The 16,898-nt window shown below is 35.5% G+C and overlaps 1 protein-coding gene across 1 annotated transcript in view; it reads left to right on the top strand.

The window, feature by feature from the left end:
* DPYD (dihydropyrimidine dehydrogenase) overlaps nucleotides 1-16,898 on the top strand; it is a 743,206-nt gene that overhangs the window by 584,787 nt on the left and 141,521 nt on the right. The window contains exon 19 of the mRNA XM_037498291.2: nucleotides 10,811-10,953. Coding sequence (XP_037354188.1) covers nucleotides 10,811-10,953 — 143 coding nt within the window. The remainder of the gene's footprint in view (nucleotides 1-10,810; nucleotides 10,954-16,898) is intronic.

Raw genomic sequence — 16,898 nt, 5'->3', positions numbered from 1 at the left:
AGAATGTCAATAATATGGAAATAATCTAGCAGAGCAACTGGCATTTACTAGTCTCAAAATTACTTCTTTTTAAAAATAAAATGACATTGTCAGTTTTGAATTATAGTTGTTCTATCATGTAAAGACCAATTAATGCTTAAAAATTATGGATATTTCAAAGTATTTTATCACTAGCAACTCATCAATAGGGACTTGAATAACAAGGAAGAAACTTACAGTTAAAATTCTCCTCCATTGCAAATGCTTAGTACTGGGCCATATCTAAAAGTCATTTATAGTTTTTCTTGGAAACTCCATTTTGAAAATTATTACCATTTTATAAGTAAAAACATACTTAACTATTTTAAAAGACAGTAAGAAAAGTTTGGTGCTTGTTTTCTCCTCTGTGTGGAAGTTACTGAACAAAGACTATGATGATTATATTTTACATATTCATAGATTCATATGATTTTAATTTACAGCATCCACTTACATGAATCAACTTACAAAACGCTCCATTTTTGTTTCCAACGACAGACATATGTGGTGGTATCTGGTATGAGAAGTAACCCTAGTTGGAAATAACAATATTATCCTTGTTTCAATAATTCTTTCTCTTTTGGTTGTGTCTTTTCTCTGTGTAAACATGTCTGCACCCTGGAATTCTTTCTAAATCTGAATGTCCTTGCTGGCCATACTGAAGAATGTGCTTACTGTACTGTTTCATTAAACTGCTGTGTTATCGGGTAATTGTTTAAACATAATGCCATAGCACTATCAAAAGTAAAGGTGAACTAATGGCATTTGCAAATGTCAGGGATTATCTTAACACTTTTATTATAGTTTATAAAAAAGTAGGTTCAGGGCATTTCATGGCAATTATTTCTACTGAAATTGGTTATTTAAATAAATTGCTAATTATCTGAAGATGACAGTATTGAAAATGCTACTAATGAGTTGTTTAATAAGTATAGCTTGTGGTGGCCACCTACAGGTTGAAAATAGAAAGAGCATATAGACTAATTATCCTAGAGTTCACATATGAATGCCATATACTTTTCCCACCTACTAACAAATTGAAAGACATTTATCTATTCGTGCCATCCTTTAAATCTTGACCTGCATTGTTAGTTCCTAAGTTTTTCATAGTCTATGGTTTTGTTATATATCAAAATTCACTTTGTTTCCATATTCATCTTTGTCCTATAATTCATGGATATAATTATTCAACTTAGGATACTTTTAGAGTGAGGAAACTATTTACAATTACATCATGTAATTACAAATAAATACAGGTATAATAATCTGGGACTCTGCTGGGCAAACAGCTTATCATCAGTCTAGTTTTAGTAATTACTAATAGAGTTTATCTAATTCCTAGCCAACAATTAATATATTACTAATATTCTTGGTTTATCATACATGGACATGTATTTATTAGTGATAAAATTTATTACCTCCTCTCTCTGTAACTTAATTTATACCTAAACAGTAAAAAATTAAAAATAGGGAAGAAGTATAGCATTGTGGTTTAAAGCTTGGTAGTGGGAGTCAGGTGCATCTGTATTCAAACAGTGAGCCCACACTTTCTAACTGGGTGATCTTGAGGGTGAGATATTTGCCTCCTCTGAGTCCTATTTACACATTTATAAAATTGTAGACAAAAATAGCTATAATAATGCCTTTGGAACAATATAGGCAAAAAACACTTAGGAAAACACCTGGCAATTAGAAAGCACTCAAAAAAGGAGTCTTTCTATTGCATGTATTTAATGCTAACTTTTCATTTTAACTCATATGAGATGCTTTTCTGAGTTAAATTCATCACTGTTGGGCCTCTCTGGTGGCACAGGGGTTAAGTTTCAGTGCTGTCAAGCTATTGCCAGCCACTGCAGCATGAGTTCAATCCTAGGCCAGGGATCTAACTCATATCGTGCAGCAGACCTCTCCTGTCTCACCTGCTGCTCCCCTAGGCAGTGTATTCAGTAGATCTGCTTGTTCTGCTCCCCACTCTGTCTCTGGTGAATCCTCTCACCACCACACCCACCCCCTGCACCTCTGGTATATACCCCAGTTCTTGTATGCATAAATAAATCTTTTTTTAAATAATAAAACTAAATTCATCACTGTATTGGTTAACCCCAGAGCAGGTAAAATTGCTCCTTAAACTATCATGAAAAAATGCATGGTATCCTGAAATTTTGAATTGGAAGAAATATAATCCAAAATTTCCAATAATAAAGAGATATTTTCTTTTGAATCCTACCTGCTAAGTATCCACCTAGACTCAAGGGATAGGGACTTCCCAACAAGCTCCTTCTGTTGCTGAATTTATAACAAATGAATGACAAAAAATATAAATAATAAAACCAAAAAGAAGACTTTCTTCATCCTTAAATTTAAAGACAGCTGTTGCAGGTGTTGGGATTTCTTCAGCTATTTTCTATATAGATACAAATTAAGAGAGAGAGAGATTGAAATTGAGATAGAAAATATCCTGAGCACCTGTTCTGGACATAGCCTACATTTGATAATATTTTCATTACAATATTGGATACAGGGCCTCCCTGGTGGCGCAGGCGGTTTAGCACCGCACTGTGAAGCTGTCCACAGCCTCTGCAGCATGGATTCGATCCCGTCCAGCCAGGGAGAATCCCACATGGTGCAGCAGACCTCTCCTGTCTTGCTCGTTGCACCCCTAAGCAGGGTATTTCGTCAGTCTGCCTGTTCTGTTACCCGCTCTGTCTCTAGTGAATCCTCTCACCCTCTCGTGCATCTGGCCTGTACCTCGGTTCTTGTTTAAATAAATCTTTAAAAAAATATATTAAATGCAAAACTGAATATGCTTCTGTGAAGGTTCAGAGGATAAAGTCATTGCACATCCTGTATATAAAAGTTTCACAGCCAAAAATATGTTAATGTCTATTTCTCTGTTATGAGGTTTATAAACATAAAAAATCATGTTTATTACATAAGTAAATCATATTTTTTAATCTAAAAAGAGTGAAGCAGAATAGAAGCATAGATACCAGATTTGAAAGTTCCTCTTCAGTACCTTCATTCTAGACACACTCCCTTCTCCAGAGATGATAACTATTAACAGTTTAAAACTCAATTATATGCATTTACATACTAAATTTTAGCAAAAAATGGGACCATACCTTATATAGTATGTTGCTACATTGTATCACAGTTATTTCCAGATCATTTTGAAAGGTTTTCTAGGATATTATACATGGATGAATGATAACTCCTGGTAACTATTTAGATTGTTTTCACTGTTTTGCCACACAAAATAAAAATCACAATTCAAGGAACATATTTATACATGTAACTTTGTGTCCATGCACTAATAGAATAGATTCCTCACAATGGAGTTTTTAGATGAAAAAAATATATACATTTAAATAATGCAGTTGCATTATAAACCTAATAAAATTAATTTGCACAAATATGTGCATTTAGAATCATGATTTTTTGGAAATGAAATGACATGCATTACTAGAGGATCTTCAAATTTTATATGTAAGAGATTAGCACCCCTGAAATATTAGTGTTTATTCCCACATATTTATGTTAAATATTTCTTTTTCTGATCAATTTTCTCTGGCTTTGACAGTAGTATTAGCTGATACATACTTGTGAACCAGGCTGTGTGCCAGGTGCTTTCCATGAATTCTATCACTTAAGACTGCCCAAGTTGTTCTGATATTGTTACTAAATGTGCCAATACTGATATTGTTACTAAATGTGCCAATACTAATATTGTTACTAATGTCCCTATTTCACAGATAGGGGAAATCATCAGGTTGTAAAGAGCCCAGACAACTAATTGATTGGACTTTACACATGTTCTCCTAGCATTAGATTAATGACCATACTGATATAGTTTTTGTAAGGCAGAGATAATACGAAGATGAATTTCTTCATAACTGCTGCACTGACATTTCTCAGTAACAGCTGAAAAGTATGGACCTTCAGCATATGTCCTTTAAATAAACTGACATCAAACAAATCATTTATTAAACCTGATCTTTCCCTTCACATACAAAGTAGATGACAGCATTTATCTTTTCAACATTTTGAGGGTTAAGTGACACAATGTAGATGAAGCCCCAGTTTCTGTCTGGCCTATGGAAATCACTTCACAGTGAGTGCACCAACTCCTTTCATTAACAGCATCCTACACTGGGCCTCCCCGGTGGCGCAGCGGTTGAGTGCTGGGTTGCGAGGCTGCGCGCGGCCTCTGCGGCGCCGGTTCGATCCCCGGCTGCTCCCCGGCCACCGGAGGAGGGTCCCATATGGCGTGCAGACCTCTCCTGCCGCCCGCTGCTCCCCTCAGCAGTGTACTTCGGTCCTTCTGCCTGCTCTGCTCCCCGCTCTGGCTCTGGTGAATTCTCTCACCATCCCGCGCTTCTGACTGTACCCAGTGCATGTATAAACAAAACAAACAAACAAACCAGCAAACAAATAAATAAAGCATGCCTCTATTAAAAAAAAAAAAAAAAAAAAAAACAGCATCCTACACTTTCTGAAAGGAAATCCACCTCTTTTCTGGTACATAGAATGACTTCTGTTGCTCTAAAATAAAATGCCTAGAGGCTTCCTTGGTAGCGCAGAGGTTAAAGACACAGCACTATCAAGCTGTCTCCAACCACTGCAGCTGGAGTTCGTCCCAGCCAGGGAGCTGACCCACATGGCACAGCAGACCTCTCCTGTCTCACCCATTGCTCTCCTCAGCAGTGTATTCAGTAGATCCACCTGTTCTGCTCCCCATTCTGTCTCTGTTGAATCCTCTCACCCGCCACCTCACACCTCTGCCTATACCCCAGTTCTTGTATACATAAATAAAAATAAATCTTCAAAAAAATAAAATACCTAAAGCATGCTAGGTACCAAGTTATCAAATATGAATTGACTGGTGAATAGTATGGCTATTGAATATGTTATGGCCATATTGAATATGTTATGAAGCAAATAAACATAGCAATAAAGATTGGGGGGAAAGTTTTGAATAGGCAACCAAATTAAAACATTTTCATGAATACATTTTTAGTTTTTCCAGTAAACCCAAACAGCAACAACAACATAAAATTGATTTCCTGTTTCTGATTTCTCCCCTTTAGGTGTCATATCTCCACATATAACCATGATCCTCTTAGTCCTTCAGTTTGTGGTTGAACTAATTTTAATCCATGTGTAAAGATGTATTTTTAAATAGCTGTGCTTCACATATTTTTCAGTATATTATGTTCATTAACATTTTAAACTTGTTTTGATGAAGTATACATTTTTGGTGCTTGATTTATGTATGTTTTGTAAAAATCAATCTCTCAGCCCCTCAATCCTTGAAATTCTTGATTTGTTAATATTTTCTTTCTATTGATGATGTTAAAAACTACTGTTAACAAATAGACAGTCAAAGTTCAATATGTAATAAATTTGTTATCCACTTAATTCATTATATTTAATTAATGTAAGCAAATTAAAACTACATTTTCTTTTGTATGCACAGTAAGAACAAGTGAGTATTATAACCCAATTTCTATTTTATTGCCAGCTAGAGCTATTAGGGAGTTTACTGTGGACTTAGCTCTAACAATTAATTGTGTAACAGTAGCTGTCCTAGGAGTCAAATGATTAGGGTAAAAACAAACAGAATTAAACTCAATTATTCAAACTTTCTGTTATCCCAAATTAGCATATGTTCCACACTATCTTGCCCATTAAAATTTCTTTCCTCTTCAAGGATTTTGTCATAGAAAAGCTCTGCCTCCTCTTTCACCCATAAACTGTGTTCTGAAGTTGTCATTAAAAATATTTCTGTATTGGTTTTGTGCATGCATCTTTTAGTTCTCAAAAAAATATCTTAAATATATTGATGCCTGACTTGAGATTTTTGTCTTCAGAGCTGGTTAATCTTACCAACATCATGACACTGCTAAGTGAGAGCTCTTAGAAAAGGAGAAAAAGAAGGGGAGACGTATTAGAGGATAGAAACTTCTATCACCATATAGGTATCATTCTTTCTCCAATTTGAAAATTAGATTTTCTTGCATCACTAAACATACAGCAAAGACATAGCACTGTCAAACTAAATAAGTGCTCCCTCAAAACCAATTGTCCTTGTAAGTAGTACAGATTATAATAGGAAACACCTGTGTGATTTTTATTAAGTGCTAGCCCTTTATACAGTAAAGCATTTAATTCTCAAAACAACTGTATGGAGTTATAATAATTTTCATAATAGGTGCAGTAAGATTAAGCAATTTGCTCAGAGTTCGTGACTAGTGGAGGTAGGATTTGGCTCTCTTGTTTCTCTAACATTGTAACTAGCTTATCCTCAAATTGATACTATAATTCATATTAATAGTACTTATAAAATGTATGGTTTTTAAATGAATGTTCCTCATGGAACACCTGACCCCCTTCCAAGAGTTTGGTAGTTTCCAACCACCACCATCCAGGCAATCCTGTCTACCGATTCCTCCTACCCTCCCAGGTAACAACATTCTAGTGACAGAATCTAAGTGAGTTTTGGTGTTTTGTGTTATTTATTTATTTGCTGTCTTTTTTAATATTCCAATTATGAGTGAAATCATACAGTATTTGTCTTTCTCGTTCTGACTTATTTCACTTAACATATTCCTCTCAAAGTCAATACACACCTTGCAAATGGCAAGATTTCATCTTTTCTTTATAACTGAATAGTATCCCATCACATAGTAGTATCACATCATCTTTATCATATCAGTGGATGCATTAATAGGCACTTAGCAAGCAAAATTTACTTTATTAGAGACAAAGGAAAGTTTTCCAGCTGGATCCAGAAATGTGATTGTATAAGTAAAATATGAAGAAAACCTGAATCATTAACAAAAGCTATTTTTCAGGATTTAGGGGGCTTTGTTGACAACCTTTGAAAAGCAGTATCTTGAAATAGCTACTAAGGGATCACATGCCATTTTGAACACTGTACTTACAGAGTTCAAATCAGAGGAGTGAGGTGATACTACTGTGTTTGGGTGTTGAGGATCAATCACCTGGGGATTTATTAAAAATACAAATTCTTGGACCCATCTAGGGCTTACTAAATTGTAAACTCAGGGAACAGAATGCTTCAATCTGTTTTCAAAGCCTTCCAGGCGATTGTGATACATTTTTAAGTTTGAGAAAACTGGGCTGTGATATTCCTTATGAAGCCAGCAAGGTGAAGAGAATTCAGTGCACACCACATGAACTACAGTGGATTAAAGGTCCTGTGGATGTTAAACTGAGAGAAGACCTTGGATATATTTTAGAGTTGTCTTCAATTGCTGTATTTGTGAAAGAAGAATTAGATTTTTTCAGTGTCTCCCTAGAAGGTAGCAGATCAGTGAGGATAAATATTAAGAATGAACATTTCATTCATAAGAAGATTCCTAAATTATTAAGAATTCCTATAAGTCCAAGGAGCAATGAGCTCTCTAAAGTTGGAAAGCTTGAATCAGTAACTAGATTATACATAATGGGGATTTTAGGATTGTGAGTTCAAGAGTGAGGGCAACAGAGAGGGAGGAATTTTGTGTCATTTAAATAGCTCTCCAAACGCCTTTTAGCAATTAGATTCTACAGTTGCATTTTAAAACTATATGCTAGGATGGGATCGATTACATATCAGAAGTTACAGCTTTTCCTCTCGCTGGCCACTTTACTACAATTTGGAACTCCTGCCAGCAATGTTGGAACTCAAAGGCACAGTTTGTTTTTGTTCATTCAAAGATGCAGCTTGTTCCAAAATTTGGAAATCAGGATGGCTTGATTTTCATTGGTGCATTCCAGTTGAAACAGAATGACTCGGTATAACTCAATATCCCTTAGGTTCACTTCTGTTTAGATGAGGGCTTATTTAGGTTGAATGCTGCCTATTAGTTCATTTAGTCTTACAGGATTTCATTTTCTTGATTTAAGCCTGCTTGTTTTCCCTAATGGTGGAGTTTACATTCACATTCCTTGAGCCTCTCGAACTGGCTACTTCCTCTGTAGTCCTTAAATCTAAAATGATTATTGTCACAGTGACAACATTTTTTAAAATTTTATCTCCACAACTGTGATTCTAGAAATTTTGTATGCATTTTTAGTAGCTGCATGTACAGTTCTATATGGAATTTTTTTTTAAAGATTTATTTATTTATACAAGCACTGGGTATAGCCAGAAGCGCAGGAGGGTGAGAGAATTCACCAGAGCCAGAGTGGGAAGCAGAACAGGTAGACTGACGAAGTACACTGCTGAACGGAGCAGTGGGTGGGCAGGAGAGGTCTGTGCACCATGTGGGACCCTCACCAGAGGCTGGGGATTGAACCAGTGCTGCAAAGGCTGCAGGCAGCTTCGCAGCCCAGCGCTCAACTACTGCGCCACCAGGGAGTCCGTATATGGAATTATTATATGTATTTTCTTTACACCAAACATTTTATTTTTGTCTCAAACCTATATTTTTTCATCTTTGTCATTTTAAGGCTAAAAAGCAATGTTTATTTAACAATTTGGAAAGATCCTTTTAGTCACTTTTACTTTCCTTCTAGAAATTTTTCATAGTGGATAAAGTTCTTTTTTAAGGCCTATTTCCCATAAAAATGCTGAAGAAAGGTAGATTATATTTCATATTACATCACTTGAGTTATAAGAAAATCAAATGAAATTTATCTGGAAATAAAAAACTGGATTTACTACCACCCAGCAGCAGAAGGATCTGTTTCTTCATGTTTGGGTCACATTTCCTCAGAAAGTATAAATACTCTTAATTTTTAAAAAGGTGCCTTTATTACATTGAAAGATTTTCATGTTCATTAGGTAGATTAGGGACACTTTAAAAAAGGGAAAAAAACATGAAATAGAAAATGTCTTATTGACCTAATTGAACATCTTCAAATGCCACTGAGGATTTGCTGATGTTTTTTAACACCTGTGCAGTAATGTTGCCCTTTAAATGTAACTGGTTAGATTTTCAAAGCTGTGTTCTGGGATTTTGCCATTTGATGTCCATTAATATCAATTGGAATATGTGGGCAAATCCCTATGTACCACTTTGAAATTTTACCCCTTAGTGTTAATGATAGTCTTCTAACAGTGCAGTTAGAAATAAATTATTTATCTGCTTAGCTCACATTTCCTTTACTCTCTAGGGTCAACTAAATAAGAAAAAAAAAGAATCTCAATATTTCTTTACTACTTCAAACTAATATGTACATATAGAAATTACTAGTATAGTACGCATTGAACCTGTCCACTTTATCATGCAGAGATAGTGATAAGTCTATCTGAAAAGTTTATTTAAGTTACAAATTTCCTTTAATATGCTTTCCATTAACTTTTTTTTTTACTTAAATTTCTTTTTAGGATCACTAAAGATGTGTATATAAGTGTGTGTGTGTGTGTGTGTGTGTGTGTGTTCTTGCTATGCATTCTCCTGTGCACTGCGTTAGTCTTCTTTATGGTTGTAACATAGAGACTAATAAGTCACAAGTATTTTGAAATAGAAATATAATCTTGTCATTCAGTTTCCAGTTTGCCCTAGCTCAATGCCTTGTATTCTAAATGTCAGTTATGGAAATCTGCTGTAAGCATCCAACATTCTTGAGTAAGAAAAACTAATATCTAGGGGAAGCTTTATTTTTTAAATGTGGGAGCAACAATTAGACATTTCCAGAAACATTTTGGTATTGAGTGCAAAAGCACTAGTTATACAGTAAGTTTGATTCCATCTGAAATGAATATGAACAAGATAAAAAGAAAGCCACTCATTTTAGGAGACCTCTTGCTTGTAAGTAGTGCAATAAATACATATTGATAATACTGATGAGGACATCGGTGGTGGTGGTGGGGTTGATAAAGTACTCACCACATGAGGTTGATTTTGCCCATTGCTTGTTTGTGGAGTCTTGGATTGAAACAATGTCAAATTTTTGCACAACTAAAACTATTTTTAGCTCAGAAAGTGCTATTAAAGACCAATGATTTATGAATGTACACCAGAAATATCAAACTATATTGCTTTTACGAAGGCATTAATTTACTCCAGGAGGTGTTAACTCTTGAGAGTTGAGTGCAGCATTAATACAGTAGAGTCATTTTAAAATGACCTCAATGTCTGGGCATACATGGTTTTTCATTATGATTAGGGAATAATATATTGTCAATAATATACTGGCCGAATAAAATATAAACAATTTAACACATCCTCTCTAGTTACTAGTTTCTGGTAAATACTCTTTAACTTGATTAAAACTTTTTTAATGTATGAAAAATTAGCTTGGCTTACTATGTTTCACCAAATTATGGGAAACACATGTAAAAAGCAATATGGAATCTGTAAGTTCATCAGCACCTTGCTTGTTTTTATAGTATCTCGATTCACACCAGCTGCTTTGTACTTAACAGAAACATAACAGAGCTGTATGTCTATTTATGTAATATATGTGATTGTTTTTCTTTTTCAAAAAATCTGCTGTTCCTTGTTCTTTTTAAAACAGATGCTTCAGTGTTCCATACAATCTTGTACAGTATTACTGTGTATCAAATTGTAGTATAAGGTTTTATGCAAGAGTTCCGGGTTTGCTCTGCCCACTTATTTAACCAAGCCTGCATGCTATAATAACACCAAAGAACTTAAAATAAATACACATTCATTACTTTAAAACATAACAAAATTTATATATTATGTATGTATACATCTTAAAGATACAAAACCATGAATTCTGTCTAGTGTAACACAGCTATTACATAGTAGTGATTGTAAAGCAATATGCTCAAGTGGTCAGTATGCTAACCAATGATCATTCTCATTTTCTGTAGGCATAGCCATCAGACCTCTTGCTTTGAGAGCAGTGACTGCTATTGCTCGTGCTTTGCCTGGATTTCCTATTTTGGCCACCGGTGGAATTGACTCAGCTGAAAGTGGACTTCAGTTTCTCCACAGCGGTGCTTCGGTCCTCCAGGTAGTACTTGCATTTGTCTTTCTCTTCAAAAGTTCTAACAAATATAGTGTGTAATGTAACAATAAATATATTCTTATAAAGTTCTTGAGAAAGAGTCGATATGGAATCAAAATGGCAGCTCTCATTAACGTCCTATTTTGAGTAAAGCTCAAATCTGAGGTTCATTTCCTGTTCTATGTAGATGGCTTATAAACCATCTATCTTAATGCAGTCCCTCACCTATCTGGTTCAAAAATAATTGATATCAGGGCATCCCTGGTGTAGGGGTTAAGTCTCAGTGCTGTAATGCTATCACTGCTGTGACCTGAGTTTGATCCCTGGTTAGGGAGCTAACCCACATATTAGCTGTGTATTTCAGTAAATCTGCCTATTCTGCTACCCACTCTGTCTCTGGTGAATCCTCTCACCCCACCTCTGGCCTATACCCCAGTTCTTCTATGCATAAATAAGTAAATCTTTTTTTAAAAAAATGAGATAAAGTGATAAAATGAACAGTGAAATTCTGGATAAAAGCCAAATATTTGAGGAAATCTGGGTAAAAGTAAAATATTAATTGAAAAAATAAGATGAAATCAAAGGTCAATACCCAAGGTCAAAAAGTACTGGAATGATGATCAAACTTGACTCTGAATTTCCTGGTTGCCAAATTTCCTGGCTCTTAATAGATTCATGGCTTTCAAAAGTATAAAAATTAATTGGCTCTTCAGCTCCTTTAGTACAAAGTGGAGGAAAATTCTGTTGTCTTCATACTGGCATGCTTTTATATGGAGTGCATTTTACTCTTAATAGCACCCTTATGTTAAAATTTCCTAATTTTTTAAGTATTTATTATTTATTTATACAAGCACTGGGTACACTCAGAAGCGTGGGAGGATGAGAGGATTCACCAGAGCCAGAGCGGGGAGCAGAAGAGCAGACTGACGAAGTACACTGCTGAGGGGAGCAGCAGGCATGGCAGGAGAGGTCTGCGCGCCATGTGGGACCCTTGCCTGCAGCCGGGGAATGAACTGGCGCTGCAGAGGCTGCGGGCAGCCTCGCAGCCCAGCGCTCAACCGCTGCACCACCAGGGGAGGCCCAGAAGGCTATTGTATTCTATACATGAATGAAAACTGGAACTTTAAGAGCCAGTGGGGCAGTTCTGGGGAAAGAACTCCATCTCTCTTTTATGGGTCATGTGATTTCTCCCTCAAAGGCATCTATATTTCTCTTCATTCTTTCTCTTCCCAAGGCCTACTCCTTCTTTCTCCCACCTCTGAACTTCTGTCTAGAATGTTCCATCTTGACAGTGTGTCTCATTCCACGTGATAGTCCTTTTAAGTTCTGACTTCTCCATGAAATATTTCACAAGCTTCATAATCTGTTGACTCAGATTTTCAAAAGAGGAAATCTGTTTGACTCCATTTATCTTGTCATGCCCGACCCTATCCTAAAACATCAGTTCCCCAAGGTATTTGAGTTGTGATTTTTTTTCCCCAGATTGTGAAAAGGGGATAAAAGTTCTAATGTGTTATCAAAAGCTGTTGTCAAAGGACTACCCCTTCCATTATGGCTGGAATGGCCCAGAAACTTTGCAGCTGTGTAGATTGTTAGCTCCCAAATGATTTTGTTAAAAATGTAAAATTCCACATGTAGGTTTCACTAGTAGAAAATTGCAGATGCTGTCTCAATTCTACCATTAACTTGATTCAGATATTTATTCAGCCAGAAAATAATTTTAAACCAATTTTAGTTACAGGATGACCTTAAAATCAGCATTAAGATATACTTTGGACAGTCATGAGTCAGACAAACCTTGAATTTAAAATTTTGGCATGGCATTTGGTTGGGGTGGAGAATATATCATATTCATATCTCTCTGTGCTGTACTCCTTAGAACTACTACAGTCTAACCTTTCATTTTCTATACTTCTGGGATGTTGGATATTATTGGAGAAATCCAAGTAACTCTGCCAATTGGGTTTACTCTTGATTCACAGTGTTTAATGTAAGTTGGGCCTTGGGTAGTAGTCAGTATCAATTTTTTTATATATATGTTTTTAAAATTTGCCTTCAGATTCCCTCCAGCAGTTAGTGCAAATCTTTTTCCTACCTCTCAGTGCCCTAAACACCCCTGTTATAATACTCCCATTTCTCTGATGCAATTGTTCACTGGCTTGTATTGTCCAATTCAATCCTCTTCTCTAGTTTTATATTTCCCTTAAGAAACACATCCACTTCTGTATCTCCAGGTGGAATACTATAAAATTTACCTCATATTATTGATACTCAGAAGTATGTGCTGCCAAAATGAATTATTATAAGACATTGATCACATAAATAAAATGTACTTAAATATCACAGTGATGGTATTTAAATCAGTGACCAGAAATAGTGATATAAAAAATTATTTTGATTTTGATTTTCTTGATATAGCACCCAGAACATGAATAAACTAAGTAGATAGGTGAGTTTATTACTGGAAAGAATAGTAATTTCAAATTCAGTTTTAAATGAGTTCAATGAACATGGCCTTTTATGTGTGAAAATTAAACCATAAAACTTTAGAAAAAGTTATGGCATTTCAAAAATGAAGCTAAAATTTTCTTACAGGTTAGGTAAATATAGTAGAATGTGCCTTCCTCTTCCTCTTCCTCTTCAGAGAATCATTCATTCACTCATTCATTCAGTATTTATCGGGAACCTAGTTCTTGCCTAACACTGTTCTGGGAATATGGACTAATTCTGTGAGCAAAACAGACAAGAAGACCATTGCTTCATAGGGCTCACATTCTAGTGACAGGAGAGATATATAATAAATATGAAATGTAAGTATGTTCTCTAGTTTGTAAGATGGTAAGTGCTGTAATAAAAAAAGGTAAATCTCATTGCAAAGGTAACATTTGTATGAAAAATAAAAGTGGTGAGTGAGGACAATTTTTAACAAAGGAAAACAGGTTTGTTTCATTTGCTTAAATTTTTACTGTTTAAGAGTGTAACTGAAATATAAAAATCATAAAATATTGTAAATTGCTGTGCAGTTTTTTTTTAATTAATAAATTTTATTTTTATATTCCCCATACAATTGCAATCCCCCCATTCTGACCCCAATCCCTCCCCTCCCGCCCCCCACCCCCCAAAAAGTGTCTCTGGTTCATAGTTTTTGTTGATTTTGATTTTCACTTTCTTATAGTTATTCATTTTCCTGGTCCCTTATTTAAGTTTTCTAGATCCCTGCTATGAGTGAGACCATCCGGTATTTTTCTTTTTCTTTTTGGCTTATTTCACTGAGCATGATCCCTTCCAGCGTCATCCATGTTGCTGCAAATTGCATGTGTTTATCTTTTTTGAATGCTGAGTAATATTCCATGGTATATATGGACCACATCTTCTTGATCCAGTCATCTATTTTTGGGCATTTGGGTTGTTTCCATAGCTTAGCTATTGTAAATAGTGCTGCTATAAACATAGGGGTGCAGGTGCTCTTTGGAATTGATGTTTCTGTGTCCTTTGGGTAAATACCTAGGAGTGGAATGGCTGGATCATATGGAAGCTCTATGTTTAGTAGGTCCAGAAATCTCCACACAGCTCTCCATAGTGGTTGGACCAGTTTGCACTCCCACCAACAGTGCAGAAGAGTTCCTTTTTCTCCACATCCTCGCCAACATTTGTTGTTGCTAGTTTTTCTAATATGTGCCATTCTCACTGGTGTAAGATGGTATCTCATGGTAGTTTCGATTTGCATTTCCCTGATTACAAGTGATGTTGAACATTTTCTCATATGCCTGTTGGCCATTTGCATTTCCTCTTCAGAGAAGTTTCTTTTTAGCTCTTCTGCCCATTTTGTGACTGAATTATTTTCTTTGTGTTGAGTCTCATCAGCTCTTTGCAGATTTTTGTGATCAGTCCTTTATCATTAGTGTTGGGTGCAAAAATTTTCTCCCAGTTGGTGGGGTTTCTCTTTGTTTTTGTTATTGTCTCTTTTGCTGTGCAGAAGTTCTTTAATTTGATGTAGTCCCAGCTGTTGATCTTTGCCTTCACTATCACTGCTTTGGGTGATGTGTCTGTAAAGATGTCTTTGATATGCAAATCACGTAGTGTTTCGCCTATATTTCCTTCTATGTATTTTATGGTTTCAGGTCTTATGTCTAGTTCTTTAATCCATTTTGAGTTGATTTTTGTATATGGTGTGAGGTAGTGGTCAAGCTTCATTCTTTTGCATGTAGCGACCCAGTTTTCCCAGCACCATTTATTGAACAAACTTTCTTTGCTCCAATGCATAGTCTTTGCTCCTTTGTCAAAGATTAGTTGACCATAAATCTGTGGGTTTATTTCTGGATTTTCTATTCGATTCCATTGGTCTGTATGTCTGTTCTTGTTCCAATACCATGCAGTTTTGATGATTATGGCTTTGTAGTAGAGTTTGAAGTCTGGGAGTGTGATGCCTCCATTCCCTTCTTTTTTTTTTCAGGAGAGCTTTGGCTATTCGGGGTTTTTTGTGATTCCATATGAATTTCATCAATAATTGTTCTATTTCTTTGAAGAATGACATTGAAATTTTGATTGGAATAGCATTGAATCTGTATATTGCTTTTGGTAGGATGGCCATTTTAATAATGTTTATTCTCCCAATCCATGAGCAGGGGATGTCTTTCCATTTCTTTGTGTCTTCTTCTATTTCTTTTAACAGTGTTTTATAGTTTTCTTTGTATAGGTCCTTTACCTCTTTTGTTAGATTTATTCCCAAATATTTGATTTTTTTTGTTTCAATAATAAAAGGGATGGTTTTTTTGATTTCTTCTTCTTCAGATTTATTGTTTGTAAATAGGAAGGCTACTGACTTTTGCGTGTTGATTTTGTATCCTGCCACTTTACTGAACTGATTGATGAGTTGAATTAGTTTTTTCTGTGGAGTTTTTGGGGTTCTCTATGTATATTATCATATCATCTGCAAAGAGTGATAGTTTGACTTCTTCTTTTCCTATTTGGATTCCTTGGATGTCTTTCTATTGTCTTATTGCTCTGGCTAGGACTTCCAGTATTATATTGAAAAGCAGTGGTGAAAGTGGACATCCTTGTCTTGTTCCAGATCTTAATGGAATTGCTTTCAGCTTTTCACCATTGAGAATGATACTGGCTGTTGGCTTGTCATATACGGCCTTTATGATGTTGAGGTACGTTCCTTGTATCCCAATAATTTCAAGGGCTTTTATCATGAATGGGTGTTGCACTTTGTCGAAAGCTTTCTCAGCATCTATTGATATTATCATATGGTTTTTATATTTCTTTTTGTTGATGTGTTGGATAACGTTGATTGATTTTCGGATGTTAAACCATCCTTGTGTCCCTGGAATGAATTCTACTTGGTCGTGGTGAATTACCTTATGGATACACTGTTGGATTCTGATAGCTAAAATTTTATTGAGGATTTTTGCATCAGTGTTCATTAGGGAGATTGGCCTATAGTTTTCTTTTTTTGTGTTGTCCTTGTTCGGTTTTGGTATTAGTGTAATGTTGGTTTCATAGAACGTGTTAGGTATTATACCTTCCTTCTCAATTTTTGGAAGAGTTTGTGAAGGATAGGTACCAATTCGTCTCTGAATGTTTGGTAGAATTCATTTGTAAATCCATCAGGTCCTGGGCTTTTGTTTTTGGGGAGGTTTTTGATTACCATTTCAATTTCGCTAATTGTAATTGGTCTGTTTAGGTGTTCTATTTCTTCTTTATCTAGCTTTGGGTGATTGTAGAGTTGTAGGAATTTGTCCATCTCCTCTAGATTGTTAAACTTGTTTCCATATAACTGTTCATAGTAGTTATTAATAATTCTTTTGATTTCTGCTGTGTCCGTTGTGATTTCTCCTCTTTCATTTATTATCCTATTTATTTGTGCTTTCTCCCTTTTGCCCTTGTGAGCCTGGCAAGGGGTTTATCTATTTTATTTATTTTTTCGAAGAACCAGCTCTTGGTTT

This window comes from Talpa occidentalis, unplaced genomic scaffold, assembly GCF_014898055.3.
Source record: "Talpa occidentalis isolate TD23 unplaced genomic scaffold, MPIMG_talOcc4v2.1 talOcc4.9, whole genome shotgun sequence".
Lineage (NCBI taxonomy): Eukaryota > Metazoa > Chordata > Mammalia > Eulipotyphla > Talpidae > Talpa > Talpa occidentalis.
The sequence above is the reverse complement of the archived record's forward strand: the minus strand, read 5'-3'. Positions and strand labels throughout refer to the sequence as shown.